We start from the raw sequence: 22,822 nt of genomic DNA, 5'->3' as shown, positions 1-22,822 counted from the left end.
TGAGCTTTTTAGTACTCAAGGGAAGGACAATTTATTACATTGCTCTCAAAATCTATTATGTAATAAAGCAATGAGAATATCTGTTCATTTCTTTTTAATGATTTATTGATTGATGGATTCTTAAATGAGTCTCACCATATCACAGATATTAAGCAACATAAAATAAATAATGTTTTACATAACAATTATGGAGTTGTCTTTTCAATTAGCTTTTCTTTATAGGGACTCACTGAAATCTCAGGATAAAAAATTCTGAAAGGGTCAGAATGGTGTGGCTTAAATATATAATAGATTCTTTTAGCATGGCAAGGAAACGTGAGAAAAGAGCTTGAAGACTGGGGTTATGATGTAGGACTGCAAATATTTTAGGACAGCAGATAATGGGCTTTGAAGTGGGTAGTTAGAAAAGATGAAACTTGAGTGATAAGCAGGCTACAACTACAAAAGGCCTTACCTTGCAGTCAGTAAGAAGGCTTTAGAATCTCAAGCCAGGATTGACATAGCCAGATTTCCATTTTAAAAGATTACTTTAGTAAATATGGCAAATGAAATGAGGGGACTAGAAAAAGCAGAAGGTGTAATTGAAAGGCTGTCACAGTAATCTAAATGACAGGTAATGGGGACTGAAACTAAGATAGGAGTAATTGAGATAGAGATAAGAGGACAGATTTTAAGTATTTAGGATGTGGAGTAGACAAAAAAAAAATTCCTGGTGATTAGATGGGGTGATAAGGAAAAAAAATCAAGGATGATGTTCTTGATTTTAATCTGAGGTGCTAGCTGGGCAAAGCTTTTGTATATTAGAGATATAGCAGGTTTATCAGGCAAATGGATGAGTTTAGTTTTAGATATGGTAAATTTGAGTAGCCTCTGAGACATTGAAATGCAGACATTTAGTACAAAGCTTAGTATACAGATTTGAAGCTCAGAAGACTGATCTGGACTAGAAATGAAGACTTGGAAGTCACCAGTGTACTGTATAATAGGCAAAACCATAAGAGTACTTGAAAGCACTCAGAGCTAGGATGGGGAGAAAGAGGAGCTCAGCATGAAGATACAATCATTAAGGAACTGGCACAAAAATAGAGTCCACAAAGGACATTGATAAAGAGAGTAAGGGGTATAGGATTAAAAGCAGGCTGATTTTGTTTCATAGAAGCCAAGCCAGTGCAAATGAATTAAAAAATGTTACATGTCTTTTGGTTTTGAAAATGTAGGTTACTGGTGCATGTGGTTGCAAGAATTTCAGTGCAGATTTTAGGGAGAAGGGGAGAAGGAAGGCACTTGGACGAAGGGAAATTTTAAAAATGTAAAACATTGGAATTAATTTAGATATTTTTAAAAAATGCACAGTGAAGTATAAAAATTTTCAAATGCCAGAGAAAGAATAATTGACTTTGAAGCTTTTTACATGGCTTTCACAAACTGGTCTTGTTTTGCTTCTGCAGGTATATAATTTGCTATTTCCCATCTTAGTCATATATGGGGGGGAGGAGTTTACTGGAAATTGAACCTAGGAGTACTTTACTACTGATATTGGGTTACCCGCCCCAAGATGGCGCCGACTAGGCTTCTCTTCCTGGTCCGTTTCCAGCTCTATGCAGATTAAGGCGCCAAATAAGTCACCAATGGGCAACTTATAAAACCATTCTAATGACTGTAATCCAATGAGAATTTGCCTCCTGTCCTAAGGGGCTCCGCCTACCCTGGATAAAAGGCTCTTCTATACTGAAATAAACGGACTTCTCCAACGGGTAATTCCATGTCTCGGTTTCAGTTCTTTTAACTGAGCTGCATTCCCAGCCCATTTTATTAAGTTGCTGAGGTTGGCCTCAAACTTGTGATTCTTCTGCTTCAGCTTCTTGAGTTCGTGGGATTACAGGTGTGCACCACTGCTCTCAGCAGCCATATTTTTAAAAAGGTTCAGATGTGCCACATTCGTGCTCACATTTGAGCCTTTGCATCTGTTACTTTCTTCTGCCGAAAGAACTTCTGTATTCCTTATTCCCCTTGCATGGCTGTCTCTGATTTTGCCTTCAAGTCTTCATTTGGTGCCAGTTTACTCAACTGGAATAGATTCTTCTGTTATGTACTACCACAGCACTCAGCATTTCCCCATCATAACATCTATCATGCATTAAAGTAATTGCTGGGCTGGGGTTGTGGCTCAGTGGTAGAGCACTTGCCTAGCATGCGTGAGGCACTGGGTTTGATCCTCAGCACCATATAAAAATAAATAATTAAAATAAAGGTATAAAAAAGTAATTGCTGATTTAATTATTCACCTCTTCTTTAATATGTTAAATGCCATGAAAAAAGGAAGCATCATCTAAAATGTCATGCATATGGCATTTCGAAGTGAGATATTGAATGAAGATGGGAAAGATGTGGAGTGGGATTCCTGAAGGATCAAAGAGAATTTTATCTAATGTAAAGTTGGAGGAATGATAATTATTCTCCCCATGTAATAAGTATAGCTATTTTACTAAAGTATTAGGCAAAGATATAAAGGTGATAGAAGGCTATTCAATTTTGTCTTCGAAAATGCTGGGCATGTGGTATGCTGGGGAAGTACAATATAGGGGCACAAAGTAACAGAGAATCCTAATTGGGGGTTGTGGGGCTTACATGGAGTTATGTGTTACCATCTCAATTTTTGAGCATCTGTTCCAGTTTCTTGCTTCCAGTGCAAACTGACTTTGCTTCACTGTTCTCATGGTGCAGTTAAAAAAAAAAAAAAAAGTGCCTATAGGGCAGGGAATAGAAGAGGCAATGTTGCTTACTGATCTCTCTGGAAAATAACCAGAATGGTATCTTCAGCATTTTAAAAAAAAGATTTTACTGTTTTAACTTTCTTAGTGAAAGTTATAAGAAACCTAATTGTTACTAAACAGGATAAACTGGTTTAAATTCTGAAAAAGAGTGATTATGTCATTTCATACTATTAAGTTATATTTCCTAAGTGTCCCATAGCATGATATTTTGTCACATTATAACTTTCGTGCAGTGTTTGTTTGTTCACTGTTTCTGTGAGCAACAGAAATTTTATAACAGAAACAGTGACTCCCTGCCCCCCGCCCCCCCAATGAGATTTTTCTGTGTCATAGCCACTCTGGAATGCTATGTTAAAGTAATCATTTTTCAAAGGCAGATCAAATTCAGTCTGACTAAGAAGAACAGTTTTTTAATGCTCTTAGGTGATTTTTCTTCCTTTTTTTTTTTTTTTTTTTTGCCTGTTGTAGCTTATTTACAAAATCATTCATGAGCAGCTTATAGATACTGTTCACAAGTCCATAGGGACATATAAGTACTTTGCAGAGGTTTCAATTGCTTATGCAGGACCCCACTACAAATAGGTGTCAGTATTGGGATTCTAAAATAGAGATATTTACTGTACCCATGTTCCATACAATTATTTTGACAAAACCAATAGGTCAAAAATAATAATAAAGACTGAGTAGGCAATTACATTCATATTTCTGCTTAAAGATTTTTTTGGTAATATTATCATCTGCAGGATAGAGAGGCAGCTTTAAAGTTAAGCAATGGAAACCTTAAGCAAAGGAAATTAAAATAACCCTCGATTAGATGAAAACACAGTGATCCTGGATGGAGGAAAATCATGGGTTCTACATCTGCAAATTCCACTGAGGATTGAAAATATTTGAAACAATTGTATATCTACTGAACTTGTACAGACTTTTCCCCAAATATTATTATTCCCTAAACAGTACAGTAAAATAACTTACATATCATTGACATTGTATTAGATATTATAAGTAATCTAGGGGTGATATAAGCATGCAGGAAGATGTGCATAGGTTATATGTAAATAGCATGCTGTTTTTATAAAAAGGATTTGAACATATGCAGAGTTTGGTATCCAAGGGAAATCATGGAACCCATTGCCCCATGAATCCCAAGGCATAACTAAACTTTGTTTCTCATACTGGAAATATATTATTTCTTTATAAAATAACTTAAAATTAATGGGGATGATGACATGGACTTCTTTGGGGGCTATTTATAAGCTTACTACAGATGCTGATTTAGTTTTCTTTTCGATTGTTACAGTAACAAATGAACACAAATTTATTGCCTTAAAACAACATAAATTTAGTATATTATAATTCTGTATGTTAAAAGTCTAACATAGGTTTTCCCTAGCTCTGATCATTGGGCTACATTCTTTTCTGGAGGCTTTACAGAAGTACACATTACCTAGCCTTCTAGAAAGCTACCTTCCATCTTCTAGAAACCACTCATATGTTTGGTTCAGGGCCATCTTCAAAGCCAACAATTTTGGATCTATCTGCATTACCCATCCCTTTGACTGCAGATGAGGGAAGTTCTCTGATTTTAAGCACTTATATAAGTTGAGCTTATCCAGATAATGTAGGATGATATCCCACTCAATATCAATAGCTACAATCACTCCTGCACAGTTTCTTTTTACTTGGTAGGCAACATTACAACTTCTGGGAATAAAAGTCTAGACATCCTTGAGGGGGCATCTTTCTTTCTACTACATTTAGTAATAATTTGACCTTTTCAACTGTAGAAAGAAAGCAAGTGACTAGAGCATAGGAAGAAGAGAGAATGGTAAGAGATGCCACTAGAGATATAGTCCCAGACCAGATTGTTGTCTATGAGAGTATTTAAAAAGAGAATGGATTGTAATTAAATGAAGAAATGGATCAGCGCAATTCTTTTTTTTCTCTCTTTTTTTTAATGGTTGTTCAAAACATTACAAAGCTCATGATATATCATCTTTCATACATTTGACTCAGTTGGGTTATGAACTCCCATTTTTACCCCAAATACAAATTGCAGAATCACATCGGTTACACACTCACATTTTTACATAATGGCATATTAGTGACTGTTGTATTCTGCTACCTTTCCTATCCTCTAATATCCCCCCTCCCCTCCCCTCCCATCTTCCCTCTCTACCTCATCTGCTATTGTTCAATTCTCTCCCTTGTTTCCCCCCCCCCCTTTCCCCTCACAACCTCTTATGTGTAATTTTGTGTAACATTGAGGGTCTCCTACCATTTCCATATGCTTTCCCTTCTCTCTCCCTTTCTCTCCCCCCACACGTCTTGTTTAATGTTAATCTTTTCCTCATGCTCTTCCTCCCTGTTCTGTTCTTAGTTGCTCTCTTTATATCAAAGAAGACATTTGGCATTTGTTTTTTAAGGATTGGCTAGCTCCGCTTAGCATAATCTACTCTGATGCCATCCATTTCCCTGCAAATTCTATGATTCTGTCATTTTTTAGTGCTGCGTAATACTCCATTGTGTATAGATGCCACTTTTTTTTATCCGTTCATCTATTGAAGGGCATCTAGGTTGGTTCCACAGTCTAGCTATTGTGAATTGTGCCACTATGATCATTGATGTGGCAGTATCCCTATAGTATGCTCTTTTAAGATCCTCAGGGAATAGTCCAAGAAGGGTGATAGCTGGGTCAAATGGTGGATCCATTCCCAGCTTTCCCAGGAATCTCCATACTGCTTTCCAAATTGGCCTCACCAATTTGCAGTCCCACCAGCAGTGTACAAGTGTACCCTTTTCCCACATCCTCGCCAACACTTATTGTTGTTTGACTTCATAATGGCTGCCAATCTTACTGGAGTGAGATGGTATCTTAGGGTGGTTTTGATTTGCATTTCTCTGACTGCTAGAGATGGTGAGCATTTTTTCATGTACTTGTTGATTGATTGTATGTCCTCCTCTGTGAAGTGTCTGTTCAGGTCCTTGGCCCATTTGTTGATTGGGTTATTTGTTATCTTATTGTTTAATTTTTTGAGTTCTTTGTATATTCTGGATATTAGGGCTCTATCTGAAGTGTGAGGGGTAAAAATTTGTTCCCAGGATGTAGGCTCTCTATTTACCTCTCTTATTGTTTCTCTTGCTGAGAAAAAACTTTTTAGTTTAAGTAAGTCCCATTTGTTTATTCTGGTTATTAACTCTTGTGCTATGGGCGTCCTATTAAGGAATTTGGAGCCCGACCCCACAGTATGTAGATCGTAGCCAACTTTCTCTTCTATCAGACGGCGTGTCTCTGATTTGATATCAGGCTCCTTGATCCATTTTGAATTAACTTTTGTGCATGGCGAGAGAAAGGGATTCAGTTTCATTTTGTTGCATATGGATTTCCAATTTTCCCAGCACCATTTGTTGAAGATGCTATCCTTCCTCCATTGCATGCTTTTAGCCCCTTTATCAAATATAAGAAAGTTGTAATTTTGTGGATTGGTCTCTGTGTCCTCTATTCTGTACCATTGGTCCACCTGCCTGTTTTGGTACCAGTACCACGCTGTTTTTGTTACTATTGCTTTGTAGTATAGTTTGAACTCTGGTATCGCTATACCTCCAGATTCACACTTCCTGCTTAGAATTGCTTTTGCTATTCTGGGTCTTTTGTTTTTTCATATGAATTTCATGATTGCTTTATCTATTTCTACAAGAAATGCCATTGGGATTTTGATTGGCATCGCATTAAACCTGTAGAGAACTTTGGGTAATATCGCCATTTTGATGATGTTAGTTCTGCCTATCCATGAACAGGGTACATTTTTCCATCTTCTAAGATCTTCTTCTGTCTCTTTAGGGTTCTGTAGTTTTCATTGTATAAATCTTTCACCTCTTTTGTTAGGTTGATTCCCAAGTATCTTATTTTCTTTGAGGATATTGTGAATGGAGTGGTTTTCCTCATTTCCATTTCAGAAGTTTTGTTGCTGATATACAGGAATGCCTTTGATTTATGCGTGTTGATTTTATATCCTGCTACTTTGCTGAATTCATTTATTAACTCTAGCAGTTTCTTTGTAGACCCTTTTGGGTCTGTTAAATATATTATCATGCCATCTGCAAATAGCGATAATTTAAGTTCTTCTTTTACTATTTTTATGCCTTTAATTTCTTTTGTCTGTCTAATTGCTCTGGCTAGTATTTCAAGAACTAAATTGAATAGAAGTGGTGATAGAGGGCATCCCTGTCTTGTTCCAGATTTTAGAGGGAATGCCTTCAGTTTTTCTCCATTTAGGATGATGCTAGCCTGAGGTTTAGCATATATTGCTTTTACCATGTTGAGGTAAGTTCCAGTTATCCCTAGTTTTTCTAGTGTTTTGAACATAAAGGGATGCTGTACTTTGTCGAATGCTTTTTCTGCATCTATTGAGATGATCATATGGTTCTTGTCTTTAAGTCTATTGATGTGGTGAATAGCATTTATTGATTTCCGTATATTGAACCAGCCTTGCATCCCAGGGATGAGTCCTACTCTATCATGGTGCACAATTTTTTTGATATGCTTTTGTATTCGATTCGCCAGGATTTTATTGAGAATTTTTGCATCCAAGTTCATTAGAGACATTGGTCTGTAGTTTTCTTTCTTTGAATTGTCTTTGTCTGGTTTCGGGATCAGGGTGATGTTGGCCTCATAGAATGAATTTGGAAGAGCTCCTTCTTTTTCTATTTCTTCAAATAGCTTGAAAATTATTGGCATTAATTCTTCTTTGAAGGTTTTGTAAAACCCCGCTGTATACCCGGTCCAGGGCTTTTTTTGGTTGGTAGTCTTTTGATGGCTTCTTCTATTTCTTCCTTTGTTATTGGTATGTTTAAATTGTGTGTGTCATCCTGACTCAATCTGGGCAGATCGTATGACTTAAGAAATTTATCGATATCTTCACTATCTTCTATTTTATTGGAATATAGGGTTTCAAAATACTTTCTAATTATCTTCTGTATTTCTGTAGTGTCTGTTGTGATATTGCCTTTGTCATCCCGTATGTTAGTAATTTGAGTTCTCTCTCTTCTTCTCTTCGTTAGCATGGCTAAGGGCCTGTCGATCTTATTTATTTTTTCAAAGAACCAACTTTTAGTTTTATCAATTTTTCAATGGTTTTTTTTGTTTCAATTTTGTTGATTTCTGCTCTAATTTTAATTATTTCTTGTCTTCTACTACATTTGCTGTTGTTTTGCTCTTTGTTTTCTAGGTTTTTGAGGTGTAGTGTGAGTTCATTTATTTGTTAGTTTTTTCTTTTTTTGAGGAAAGAACTCCAAGAAATGAATTTTCGTCTTAAAACTGCTTTCATTGTGTCCCATAGATTCCGGTATGTTGTGTCTGTATTGTCATTTGTCTCTAAGAATTTGTTTATCTCCTCCTTTATGTCTTCTGTAACCCATTGATCATTCAGTAACATATTGTTCATTTTCCATGTGATGTAGGATTTTTCCTTCCTTCTTTTATCATTGATTTCCAGTTTCATTCCATTATGATCAGATATGGTGCATAGTATTATCTCCACACCTTTATGTTTACTAAGAGTTGCCCTATGGCATAATATATGGTCTATCTTTGAGTAGGATCCATGTGCTGCTGAGAAGAACGTGTATCCACTTGATGATGGTTGATATATTCTATATATGTCGGTTAAGTCTAGGTTATTGATTGTGCTGTTGAGTTCTATAGTTTCTTTATTCAGCTTTTGTCTAGAGGATCTGTCTAATGGCGAGAGCGGTGTGTTGAAGTCACCCATAATTATTGTGTTGTAGTCTATTTGACTCTTGAACTTGAGGAGAGTTTGTTTTATGAACCTTGCAGCTCCATTGTTTGGTGCATACAAATTGATAATTGTTTTGTCTTGTCAGTGGATGGTTCCTTTTAACAGTATATAGTGTCCTTCTTTATCCCTTTTGATTAACTTAGGTTTGAAGTTGATTTTATTCGATATGAGTATGGCCACTCCTGCTTGCTTCCGAGGGCCATGTGATTGGTATCATTTTTCCCAAACTTTTACCTTCAGCCTGTGTATGTCTTTTCCTATCATACGAGTCTCCTGAAGGCAGCATATTGTTGGATTTGTTTTTTTGATCCAGGTTACTAGCGTATGTCTCTCGATTGGTGAGTTTAGGTCATTAATATTTAAGGTTACAATTGAAATATGATTTGTACTTCGAGTCATGTTTATTTATTTATTTATTTTAGTTTGTCTAGTTTTTACTTTTTGGTTATTTTCCTCCCCCTTTACTGAGATACCTCCCGCTGTTAGTTTTGGGCACTATTTTTCAGTTCCTCTTCTTGTAGTATTTTGCTCAAAATTCTTTGCAGTGCTGGTTTTCTGGCTGCGAATTCTTTTAGCTTTTGTTTATCGTGAAAGATTTTAATTTTATTGTCAAATCTGAAGCTTAATTTTGCTGGATACAGTATTCTTTGTTGGAATCCATTATTTTTCAGCTTTCAAAGTCTGTGATGAAAAGTCAGTCGTTAACCTAATTGGTTTACAACTGAATGTAATCTGCCTCCTTTATCTCGTAGCTTTTAATATTCTCTCCTTGTTCTGTATGTTGGCTATCTTCATAATTATATGTCTTGGAGTTGGTCTATTACAGTTTTGAATGTTTTGGGTCCTGTAGGCTTCCAGGATTTGCCAATCCATTCCATCTTTCATCTCTGGGAAGTTTTCTAGAATTATTTCATTTAATATGTTGTCCATTCCTTTGGTTTGAATCTCTATGCCTTCTATCCCGATGACTCTCAAATTTGGTTTTTTTATGACATCCCATATCTCTTGAATAGATTGCTCGTGGGATTTAAGCATCTTTCCTGTGTTGACTATATTCTTTTCAAGTTGATAAACTTTGTCTTCACTATCTGATGTTCTGACTTCTACTTGATCTAGTCTATTTGTAATATTCTCGTTTGAGTTTTTAATTTGGTTTATAGTTTCCTTCATTTCTAGGATTACTGTTTGATTTTTTTTTTCAGATCTCTATCTCCTGGTAAAGCTCGTTCTTTGCCATTTGAATTTGTTTGTTTAATTCATTTTCAAAATATACTTTTATTGCTTGGACTTGCTGTCTCATGTCTTCTCTAATATTCCTTTCCATCTGAGTTAGGTATGCCTTGAGTTCTTTCCCTATCCGTGTTTCTGATGCTTCTAGTTCCTCCTGTAGATTTAAGTTGTCCTGCATTGTTTTTACTCCTTTTTTCCCTTGTTTTTTCATGATGTTCATGTTACTTTCCAGCTCTATTTGATTGCTGTGTTTTTGCTCTCTTCTATAGATTTGTTTTGGTTTTGTATATCTCTGTTGTCTTTCCTTTGTGTTGGTAGACTATGCCTGCTAAAGTGGATTCCACTGGGAAGGAATTCAATGGCCGAGCTCCAGTGAAGTCACCTCTCTGCAGTGGCGGGCCCCAGGCTCCTTGCTGGGGTGTCTGAATGGGGTGGTGGGACTGGACTGTCTCTGGTTGGTTTCAGCTCCCGGTCACCGGCTGGCAGGCGGTCTCCAGCTGCCCAGTCGCCCAGGCAGCGGGCGGGTGATCAGTCGTCAGCAGGCGTGCGGTCTTCAGCCGCCCAGTCGCATGGGCAACGGGCCAGCTGTCACTGGTGGGCGCTCGATCTCTAGCCTCCCAGTCGCGCGGTCGGTAGCACAATTCTTTATAACTTTCTGGGATGTTAGAAAGATTACGTATCCTGTACTATAAATATAGAAATCACTAGTTATATATGACTATTGAGTAATAAATATGACTATTGTGACTGAGGAACTGATTATTTATTTGGTGCTAGCACTTGAATCTGGGATTTTATTCATGTTAAACATATCTATACCACTGAGCTTCATTTGCAATCCTAAAAATTGAATTTTTAACTTCAGTTAATTTAAATTTAGCCGTGTGTGACTCGTGACTACTGCAGTTGAAAGAAATTTGATGTATCTTGGGAAAGGTTTTACTATAACAGAAGAGGCGAAATGAACAGTTGCTGGAATCACAGGGATATGGAATTATGGGAAGGTTTTTGTTGTTTTTTACATTGATAGTATTGACATATTTGTATTTATTACATATTGGTTAGTAACATGCTATCACAAATTTAGCAGCTTAAAACCACATATATTTATTATTTCATGGTTTCTTTGGATCAAGAATCCAGACAAGGCTTTTCTAGAATTCTTCTGAAAGCTGTAATTAAGTTGTTGGTCAGTATTGCAATCTCATCTCAGGGTCTGCTCAAATTTGTGTGGGTGATTGTACAATTTAGTTCTTCTTTGGGCTTAGACCTCAGTTTCTTGCTACCTATGATTAATTTTAAGTGTCAGCTTGATTGGGCAGTAGTGCTCAGATATGTGTTCAAACATTCTACATTTCTGTGAAGGTGTTTGGGGTGAAATTAATATTTAAAGCAGTGAACTTTTAAGTAAAACAGATTGCTCTCCGTAAACTGGGTCGGCATCATCCAAAAGCCAGAATAGAACAAAACACTGACTTTGCCGGAGCAAGAAAGAATTTTGCTAGGGAATGGTCTTCAGATTAGAATGGCAACATTGGTTCTTCCTGAGCCTCAGGCCTACAGGCCCACTCAGCAGATTTTGGAGTTACCAATTTCCATGAATTGTGTGAACCAAACCCTACAATAAATCTCTCTCTTCTATTCTCTTCTCTTCTCCCCGCCCCATCTTTTCTCTGTATATATTAATTTGTAGGCTACAAAGAATTTCATAATTTATTTTAACAAAGTAAGTTCTAACACAAATTCACTACACATATACATACACCCTATTGCTTCTTTGGTTTTCTCTGGAAAACCCTGACTAATACACTGGCTATTGGACAGGGTCCCCCTCAGTTCCCAAATGATTGTTTATTAAAGGTTATCCTCAGTTTCTTGCCATATGAATTTGTCCAACATGGCTGCTAGTTTCATTGAAGCCAGCAAGAGGAGCTTCTGGTATACATAGCAGTCTTAAATAATTTGATCCCTGAAGTGACATAGATCATCTTCACCATATTCTGTTGATAGAAGCCAGTATAGGAGCAGGCATAATCAAGGGGAGGAAATTGCATAAGGATGAGAACAGAAGAAGGTTTGGATAATCTAAACTATTTTAGAGGAAACTGAATTACCCTTTAAGCAGTCATTTTCCTACCTATAACCTTCCAGTGAGTTTTTTTTAAATTAAAATAAGTTCTGCACTTTTTACTGTGGCCTACAAAGTCCTTCATTGTGTAGTTTTTTCTCTTCCAAATCTCATCTGTTTTCCCTCTGAGTTTTTTTTTTTTTTTTTTGGTCTTATACTGGCTTTCTTTTATCCCTTGACTATCACTACCTGTACTTAGCTTCTTCCTACCGCTATCAGCTCTTCATCTTGAAGTATTTGTTCCAGTATCACTTATTTAGCAAGGGATTGTTCCCTGTCTACAATATTCAGAGTTATTCTTTCATCTATTCACTATCACATTGTCCACTTTATTTTCATCAAAGGTACAGCTATCTGAAATCATTATTTGATCATTGTGTATCATTGGATTTCTTCATTATAATATAAGCTCCAGCTGGGTATGGTGGCAAACTATAATCCAAGTATCTTGGGAGGCTGAGGCAGGAGAATTGCAAGTTTAAAGCCAGCCTGAGCAAAAGGTGTTAAGCAACTCACTAAGACCCTGTCTCTAAATAAAATACAGAATAGGGCTGAGGATGTGGCTTAGTGGTTGAGTGAAAAGTGAGTAAATACATTGTTTTTTCTTGTTCATAGTGATCTGTAATATCTAGCACATAGCCCATAGCCCATGCTCAAAAAATCTGTTAAGTAAATAAATGAATGAATATATTCTTTTCAACCATGTAAGAATGTAACACATACTCCTTATTCCTTTGTAGAATTTAACTTTAAACAGGATGGGTATGATGAGACCTAAAAGAGTGGCAGGTAATCCAAGGAAATATTTATTTATCAATATCTGCTACTAAAAATTAAAGTTGCAGGGAAGTAATAGTCAACCTTTCTTCTCCTCACCCAATTCAATTATTATTAGAAAATTCTCCTCCTTGATTGAGTCTGTGTATACTCTAATTTATCATTATTAATTAAAACATATAATTAGACTAAGACAAATTCTCTAGATAGTACTGTATTTTGCATGAATCAAAAGACCCATCATCTCTATTTTAAGATAGTAATGAACTAACTTATGATTCTCTAATCCATAGACTTTGGGGCTTTTAGCTCTCAAGGTTTCTTTTACTCCCACCAATGATTTTTGCAATTATGAAGACCAAAATAAGAATCTTAATATGATCTTAAAATGTCAAAAATATAGCATGACCTTAAAATGTAAATAATTTGGTTCACTATGATTATAATTCATCATACTTTGTGCTTTTGGATTATTGTATTTTAATCATAAAAACCTATAGGATCCAAGATATTAAAAGCTTTGCTTGATCATCCAATTATCTTGTGTGTTTTTTTCAATAAACACTAAGAAATTTGTGTAAGAAAATATTTTATTTGGAAATGTGAGATTGTAGTACCACAAATATTGTTTTCTTATCTCTTTAGGAGTTTTCGTTGCTGTTCTTTTCTCACAAGATAATGAGACCAGTTGTCAACTTAGATATGTTGCTGCTGCTTTAGGATGTTCATTTGTGCTGTTCTTTATTTAATTCAACAATGAAAATTTCAGAATGTACACATGAACAAGAGTTCACTATACAAAGATCTTAATACACATATAATTAATTCAAAATACTTAATAGTTGGTTATTATATAATTAGCTAAGATAATACCATTTAGTCACTTCTATTTTACATAACTCGATTTCCTGTGTTACTTGAATTTTATCATTATGTGTTACAATAGTTCTGTATATGCCAACAGTAGCTAAAATATTCTGAATTATAAACTACAATGAATAGATTTTGCTTTTTTTTTTAAAGAAAAATGAAGACATCTTAAAATTTTTGAAGATTATGGAGAGAAGGAGATTCCTATCTCCTTTGAATTCTCAATAAGATTGACTACAAAAGGAAAGTTATTTTTGTCAACATGTCTATGCAAAAGGAAACATGCTTTCAAAATGCTTTAATTTGTGATTTCTGACTCTAGGTCAATAAATTGAAATCACTATTTTTATTATTTATTATTTTAAATGGTGTAACTAAGATGTGAAGAAAAGCTGTACTAATGCTCTACATGTCAAACAAGAAACTAGAGCGAAAAATTTGTACAATATAACTTTTGTGCTAATTTGCTAGTTAAAAAAAAAACATAGTGTAGTTATCACTTTTCCATTGTGAACTTGATGTAGAGCTAGAGTAGGGAAATATTTTATGTTCCTCAATTCATTAGGCCTGAGATGAGATGCTTATTGAAGTTCAGTGCATACAGGCATATAGCCTCTTTTATCTGCAATAGTGTGGACAGGCTGGAACAGCAGTCATGAAGAGAGATTACTTCCAAAACTGACTCTGAACCATGTGCAGTACAAGCAGAATACTCCAGAAGACACAGTCACTTTCTTACTTTCTCATTCATTTGAAAATAATAATAAAAAAAAAGAACAGAAAAGAAAAAAGAAGGAAAAAAGGAAAAGTTAATCTGGATATTTCAAGTAGAATCCTTTTCTTAAAGTTTCTGAGACTTGCTTATTTTTATTTTTGGCAGAACAGATGTTCATATCTTTGAAAGATCCAGAGAATGGTGAATGAAATTAAAAAATCAATATGTAAAATTTTGCCTACTCTTAAGAAGAAATTATATTTAAAGTTTTTTTTTAAAATATGAATAGCTAAGAGAAATAATTAAAATTTCTCTTTTGGGATTTTGAATAAATAAATTTGAGTCATAGTTTGATAGCAATTTTTATTAGTGATATAGAATTAATCCTTTATTTGTTGTCTAAGATAGAAATGTAGAGTGCTAACCCTGTATCTATATCTGCATTTATGTTTTTATAGATTGCTTAATTCAACATTGAATGTGAATAGGTTATTTGTCCATTTGGCATTTTGAAACGTTCAAGTTCTGAAAAATTCTTTTCTAACATGCCCATCTTTGTCAGAGGTGCTTGACAATTGCGATAAGAGAATTCTAGATAAATTTGTAGGCTATGTTTTACTGATAATGTAATCTGTTGTCTAAAAATAAAACAAGCTTAATTTTTCCTGTTTTACATTAACTTGAAAAAAATAATGTTCTACAGATAACTTTGCCTTTAACTGTGTGTGTTTACAATCAGAGAAACATCATGAGGTAAATGCTCAAATTTACTTTCAAGTTATATATTCTTAATTTTTTTTTTTTTTGGTTGTTGGTTGTTTGTTTTTTAGTTACGGTGGTCAAACCCAGGACATTATGCATGCTTAGGCAAGCATTCTACCACTGACCTACATCCCTAACCCTCTCATTATATATTCTTAGCTGGGTGCAGTGGCAAACACCTGTAATCCCAGCAACTCCCGAAGCTGACCCAAGTTCAATCCAGCTTTGGTAATTTAGTGACAGTATGTCTCAAAATAAAGAAGGATGGAGATGTGGGGATGAGATTTTGGCTCAGCATTAGAGTGCTCACCTAACACATGGGAGGCCCTGGGTTTGATCCTCAGCACCACACAAAAATAAATAAATTAAATAAAGTTATTGTATCCAGTTATAAAAATATTTTTAAAAAATATTTAAAAAATATTTTTTTGGTTAACAAAACTATTAAAAAATTTTTTTTTAAAAAAAGGATGGAGATGTAACTCAGATCCAAATCATTTCTGGGTTTGATCCTTAGGACCACACACACATACAAAAATTAAGTTTTATTTTCTTTGTATAAATGACACTTCCTTATTTAAATTTATACTTTTTAAATTCAAGTCTTCTTGGCCATTTGATTATAAGTTTAAGAGAAAAAATAAATCAGATATAACAAATAGTCTGAATTTCATCTGAAAATACCTTTTTTAGAATTTTTACAGGTCTTTGTTTGTTTGTTTTATTAAGTATTTCTCAAAACTGAAATTAGGCCAAATACCTGTAATCCCAGCAAGTCTAATACAAATGGGTGCATTTGTTGTAATAAAAGAGATTTTTTTAAAATCTGCTTTCCTTTCTTTTGTTAATAGACAAAATGTGATGAGATAAAACAAATTAAAGGGTTAAAAAGACATGATGACCTGCTTGGGTTAATAACAAATGTACATATACAAATGAATGCATGATTTCTTTGTGGTTAGATCAGTAATACTTAGTACTCTAAAATTTTTTAAAATGTACTAATGACATTAAAAAATCTAAATATCTATTGTTTTATTTTGCATTTTACATGAGTATATATAAATTCTTCTTAACACCTAGGAATCATCAGTATTTAGCCTTTTGGCAGGGTTTCTGTAATGTGAAATAATCTTCTACCCATGTTTTCTATCAGAAGATTTAAAAATAAACTAGCAAACTTGATTTATCCAGAAACACCTGCTTTCTGGGTTATATATTCAAATAATACTAAATGGAAGGAATGAACTGGACTCATTTTTAAAGGGCTATCCAGAGAATAAACACTGAATTTCTATTTTAGTGGCTTCTAATTTTATTTGTAAATAGATATATTTCTTAGAACTCTCAACCATTGTTAATATGTATCTAACATTTATAGAAATACTTTTTGAAAGTGATACATTTTGGAAATGTTCTCCTTAGATAAATGGCATAGTAGAAATCAGTAATCTGCGAGGCAAAACCAAAACAAACACCCAAGCAAAACTAACAAACAGTTGGTTTTACTCTTCTGCTTATTCAGTGGTGTTAGAATCTTTCTTTGAAATTATTTATGTGTTTTGAACCTGATTCTTCCCCTTGCTGTCTGTTTAGATGTGATACCCTCTTGTATCAGGAAATATCCATAACAACATAGCACAGTAGAATCTTGACTCTGCCCCTTTAATAGGTGGAATAGCTACTCTGGATCTTACTTACTAATCTATAACATGAATATAATGATAGTTTTTTTTTGGTGAAGATGAGTTTGTTTGTGCTCCATTGAAGTTTTACTTCATAATGATTATTATGCATATAATAATTATTATATTACAATCATTCTAATTTTACTATTGAAGGTAATTATTATTAGTAATCATTGCTTCATTATTATCATCAGTAAAATGGATAGTGCCTGCATTTCCTTTAGAATTTCATATCTATTACCAAAACTGCATTATACTATTTTATTTTCAAGTGTCTTCTAGTAGGGGAATTGTGAATTTGGGAGAGGGAGGAATTATGACATTTTTTAGTTTTACCTTCATGAAAAAACACTCAAGTTTTACACTTACCATTATTTTTGAAAATTTATATTAATAAGTTATAATCTTAGACAAAGAAGTAATTACCGTGTGCTTCCCCCAGGCTTAATAAATTTCCTAAAACTCCTAACTATTGCTGCAATTTGATATTTTTTTTAGTATTCAGTTATATGCCAGTTATTCCATTTTGCCATATATTTAGCTAAACCTCAAGTTAAAAATCTTCATGTATAATTCGTTATTCCGAGCAGAGTGACTTAAAATTAGGCTTTAACAAACAGATAGTATAGTATGGCTAATGGTATTTACATTGCTTTCTTTTCTGAAAGAAAAGAAAGTCACTCTACTTAACATTTTTAAAACATTATTTTTAGGCTATTTGATGATTTCTATGATAATTAGTAAAAAAGTTGCCCAATTTTATGTTTACTTTATTTATATCTGATAAATGCAGTACATTCGATCTTTTACTTTTTCCCCCTCAGAAGAAATTATGTATTTTAAAACAGAACTGCTCCGGCTTGATATTATCTCCAAACTAATCATGTTCTCCTCTCATTATAGTTTAGAATTGGATCCTTTAATCTAGAGAAAGTAGAAAGCCCAGCTGAGGTCATCAGAGAACTTATTTGTTACTGCCTGGACACCATTGCTGAAAACCAAGCCAAAAATGAGCACCTGCAGAAAGAAAATGAAAGGTTTCTGAGAGATTGGAATGATGTTCAAGAACGGTGTGTACCCAATGTGCTTGCATTATAAAAACTTTGAGTTTCTTTAAATTATAGGTTTAAGTAATTATTTATAAATTTATAATATATGTACAATATCCTAGATGGAAAATAAAATCTGTCATTCATTATAGTTTTACTTAATAGTATTAAACCAAGGTCCTAATCACTATTGTGCATTATTGGTACATAAGAACAATTTTAGGTAATTTAGTATTTGTTTGCACCACCAATCTTATAAAAAATAAGAAGTAATTGGACATTGATTATCTCAATCTATTATTGTAATATTGATTTAAAAATTTAGGTAGTGAGACTGAGGAGTAACTCCATGGTAGAGTATATACTCAAACATGGATAAGCCATGGGTTCAATCCCCAATTCCTTCAAAAAATACTAATGGATATTTATAAGAAAAGATTAGTTCAGCTTAATTTATAGGATTAATAATGAATAAAAAGATCTGAAATATAAATAAGCACTGTCAATTCTCTATTTGGAATTAATAAATGGTAACTATTTTAAATGATGTGTGTTTTGGTTCCTAGTAGAGACTTATTTCTCCTGATTTATTGAAAATTCATATTACAATATTCATAGTTTTTTAAAAGCTAAAGTAACTGTAGCTATTGAATAAAACACTCAGTAGTCTTTTATTTTCCTGGCCTTTTAAAATTTTTTAATGATGATAAAAAGTTGTATATTTTCTCAATTATTAACTTTTTCAACTAAGTCTTAATCTAGGCTTAACTAGTGTATGACTTGTATTATTGTACTGGGTAAAAGATGTTCGAAGGAAATAATATGTAAGTCATAAACACTTATATCCCTGAAGAGACATATATGATAGTCATATGTTTGTGTGTGTGTGTGCGGCAATGTCTGAAATAATCATGTGGTGTATATAAAATAATGATTAGAATCACTACATAGAGTAGATTTTTAATCTTTCATTCAAGCTAATTGATCTAAAGGATAAGAACATGGTGTCTTATTTAGAGTTATTTTTAGGGCAGCTGTTGTGATTGTTCTATATGGACATTGTTCTATATGAGGCAACATGATCCATAGCAAAGTGGTTTACAACTATTCATGTGTAAGTATATGAAAATGAGAGTAAGTAAAATAAGTTATTTTTCTGTACATTCAATAATATTTACTATTCAATGCAATTCATGCAAAATTGAGTTACTAATACTTGGTTATATTTTCCTTTTATTACACTAAGGAAATGCTTGTCTTGCTCTCTTTTAGCCAAATTACCTTTTATCTCCACTTATTTATTTATATATAACTATACATAAATAATATAAAATATAAGTATATATAAATAATGTAAAAGTAATGGAGACCAATTCAATATTTATATATCAAGAAGCTATACAGAAAAAATTTATCCTTATGTTCTGTTTTATTCATTTTGATATAAGTCAGTATCAAATATCTGTCTCCAAAGCATTTTTTGTACCTGTATCTGTAGTTTGGGTGTGTTTTTCTATTTTGTATGTGAAATGAATCAAATTAAAGGAGATGCACTGTGATTGTAACAAGCCATTATATTTTTGTATTTAAAACTCAAATTACCCTCTGTATGATTGGAAATTTGATCCACAAATTGGCCACAAAAATGCTGGCTGGTTACTTAGTACTTGAACAAATTGCTTTAAAATGTCTGCCAGAGGTTGAAAGAGGTTATTATCTCATCAGTATTCAACACCACTCCCACAGAATTGAAAGCAGCAGGAAACGAAGATGAGGCAGTGGAGACAATTGCACCCTATGCTGTGAAACAGTATGTAAGGAGTACATATATTATGTGGACCACAGATGCTTGATTTGCTCTTCCTGAGCTATCCAGATTTTGCTTTTATTCTACTAAGCAAGAGATTTTCTATTTGTTCAAAAGCATAGTCATGTATTCCTTTACCTGCCTTATTATGCTTGCTCCTGCTATCTTTTTTGTTGTTGTAATTTATACTGGATTAGATCTTCAGAGGCTGACAGTGTGTGCCATTGGGTTCAACTGGCAACCTGGGAGGAAAGACAATCCACTCAGAATTCCAAGCTTTCATTTGTATATCAGATGTCAGATTAGTCCTTTATGTATTTCCTGAATTTGGTTTTTCTCCTTTGAAAGGAGAAAGTGGCCTCTTTAAGGAGATATAAATAAATACATCTTGGTCATGCCCAAGACTCTCCTCTAGAGTCTTAGGATCCTGGAAAATGAGCAGAGGATTTACAGCTCCAGCTTCCATAAGGCAGTGGTGCTGACTTAGAGTCTTTAAAAGATTAGAAGTGGGATAGGAGCATACTAAGCTAGGTAACTTATATTAGGGACACAAAAAGTAGAGAATCATTAGAAATGGGCCATGATATTAAGCCCAGCTATAGTTCAGTTTTAGGGCAGCCTCTGACTATTCTTTTGTCAGTTATCCATCTTGTTATCAACTATTTCTTCCCTTCCATATTACTGCATATGGAGGGGAGGAGGTGTTAAAAGGGGAAGAGGGGCAAGCGTTTAATGCCTAGACTTTAACATATGTATTTACTATTATTTTTTAGTTACTATTTAATAATTGTCTTTGCTCCATTTTGAATGTTTGAACAAGTGGCATTACTGGATTTTTTTTAGTTTATTAATAAGGGAGCAAAAAATAGACAAGTTGAATATGAATCCTCAGCTTATTAGCTGTATTTAGTTCACTGGCTTTTCCTACTTAATTTCAAATAACAACTTTCAAGTTCCATGTTACTGAATAGGTTTTTGTTTGCTCTTAGAATTCAACTTAGAAATTCTGGCTTTATTCTGAGTTATAGTTATCAAACACATAATTGGAGGCAGTTTTCTGTGAATTGAGTTGACACTGTGGAATAATCAGAATGGAAGACCTTGATAGCTCTTCTACTTTGTCTTTTTGCCTTCAAGATAGAATCATATTATCTACAGATGAATTCAGTCAGATTTTTAAAGACCTCAAGAGATATCTTCCTGTCTCCTTGGTAGCCCTTTACAGTGTTTAAAACACTCACAGTCAGAAAATTTTTCCTTACATTTATTGGTAATCTGAATCCTTCATGATATAGTTGAAGGCCATTTCCTCTAGTGCTGTCATAAGAAAAGATGAGGAACAGCTGTTCACCATCTTCAGGGCTTAAAGCCTTTTAAAATCTTTACTACTGCTTTCTTTTCCAGCTCTTTTTAGCATCCTTTGTCCTTTAAACTCTATTCAGATTTTCTTTTTCTGTACAACCCTGAACTGCATATAAATTTGGCCAGGACTGATTGTTAATATAATGATGATAACAGTGTTTCTGTTCCAGATCTTCATATTCATGTATCTGTTGTTTGATTTTGAGCTATCATTTAATCTGTTGTTTTATTTTGTGTGTTGTTTTTACATGAAATTGCTTCATTTTTTGCTCTTATTTTCATTATTGTTTCAACATGTTTTTGTTCAATTGTTTTGCCACCCATAATTATTTCATTTTGAATATTCAGTATTTTTCTTTATTGAGTTTTTTATCTTTTTGTTATTTTTAAAAATTACGATTTTTTGGACTAAGACCATAGGTATACCTCAGTGCTAAGGGATACTAACAGCTTTATTATTCTGTTGTCATAGTAACTGTTGAAAGAATGAAGTGTCATTAGGCCTTTCCTGTTTGATATTATTATCTGGTATGACTTTGTCTTGGAGGTGATCCTTAGACTGGTTGCAGTCTGCTCCAGTTGTAAGTGGGCTTACTTTTAGTACTACTGGAATTAACAGTGAATCTTATGTCTCCACTTGACTAATACTTCCTTCCCAGTTGTTAAGACAGAGGCTTGGCAGGGACCAAGTAATATGAAAGGCACAGTAATATTGTAATGGCTCTAGAAGAGGACTGGCATTAAAATCAGGTGGACAGATGCTATGTGTGTTTTACTTTCTAAATATTTAGAAAATGGTTAGTGTTCTCCAAGTCTGTTGAGAAAGTAGTAATGAAGAGTAAATTCACACCCTGCAATTGCTTAAAATAATACTTTATTCTAGCCAACTGTTACTATCAGCTTTTGTGGAAAATGTTATCCAGTTTGAGGATTAGAAGTGTTTTTTTAATAATTTATTTTAGTTGTAGTTGGGCACAATACCTTTATTTTTATTTGTTTTTATTTTTATGTGGTGCTGAGGATTGAACCCAGTGCCTCACACATGCTAGGTGAGCACCACTGAGCTACAACCTCAGCCCCCAAAAGTGTTTTTTGAAACATACCCAGATCTGGGTATGCACATAGGGTAATAATGCTCAGTTTATTCTACTATCCTTCCTAACCCCTTCCCCTCCCTTTGCCCCTGACAAATACCCAGATCCTGTTATATTAATATTATTTACCACAGATTATTTTAAAAGCCAAAGAATATAAAAACTACTGTTAAAATGGTGTATAGCTGTTAAATGAGTGAAAAAATATTATCCAGTCATGTACTCTATGTTACATAAATCAGCAGTGGGCCACACATATGACAGTGGTGCCAGAAGATTGAAATGGGGTTACAAAATACCTGTTGCCTATTGAAGTTTTAGATGTCCTGAGATTGTAGCAGGATGCATTACTAATGAGTTTGGGGAGATGCTGGTGAAACCAAACCTGTGTTCCTAGTAGTTTAAGGTATAGCACATATGTTTTAGTCTGCTGTTTTTGTTTTTTTTTTTTTGTCACTATGACCAAAATACCTGACGAGAACAACAGAGGAAGAAATGTTTATTTGAGACTTTCAGAAGTCTCAGTCCAAAAATGACTGACTAAGCTCTGGGCCCAAATTGAAGCAGAAAGAACATCATGGTGGAAGGGGATGATAGAGGAAAGTAGCTCAGGACATGACAACAGGAAGCAGAGAAAAAGCACTGCTTAAAAGGGACAAAATATATATTTCAAATGTACACCCCCAGTGACCTAACAGCTCTAGCCACACCCTACCTGCCAAAGGTTACCATCCATTAACCCACTCAAATGGATTAATTAAGATGATT

The 22,822-nt window shown here is 34.1% G+C and overlaps 1 protein-coding gene across 3 annotated transcripts in view; it reads left to right on the top strand.

Annotated features, from left to right (window-relative positions):
• The window catches only part of Xrcc4 (X-ray repair cross complementing 4), a 269,838-nt gene that overhangs the window by 75,663 nt on the left and 171,353 nt on the right, over positions 1-22,822 (top strand). For all 3 annotated transcript variants that reach the window (XM_071612442.1, XM_027927925.3, XM_071612441.1), the window contains exon 4: positions 17,646-17,812. In XM_071612442.1, the coding sequence (XP_071468543.1) occupies positions 17,646-17,812 (167 nt within the window). The remainder of the gene's footprint in view (positions 1-17,645; positions 17,813-22,822) is intronic.

The sequence above is a fragment of the Marmota flaviventris genome, chromosome 5, assembly GCF_047511675.1.
Source record: "Marmota flaviventris isolate mMarFla1 chromosome 5, mMarFla1.hap1, whole genome shotgun sequence".
Classification (NCBI taxonomy): Eukaryota; Metazoa; Chordata; class Mammalia; order Rodentia; family Sciuridae; genus Marmota; species Marmota flaviventris.
This window is presented reverse-complemented; position numbering and strand designations above follow the sequence as displayed.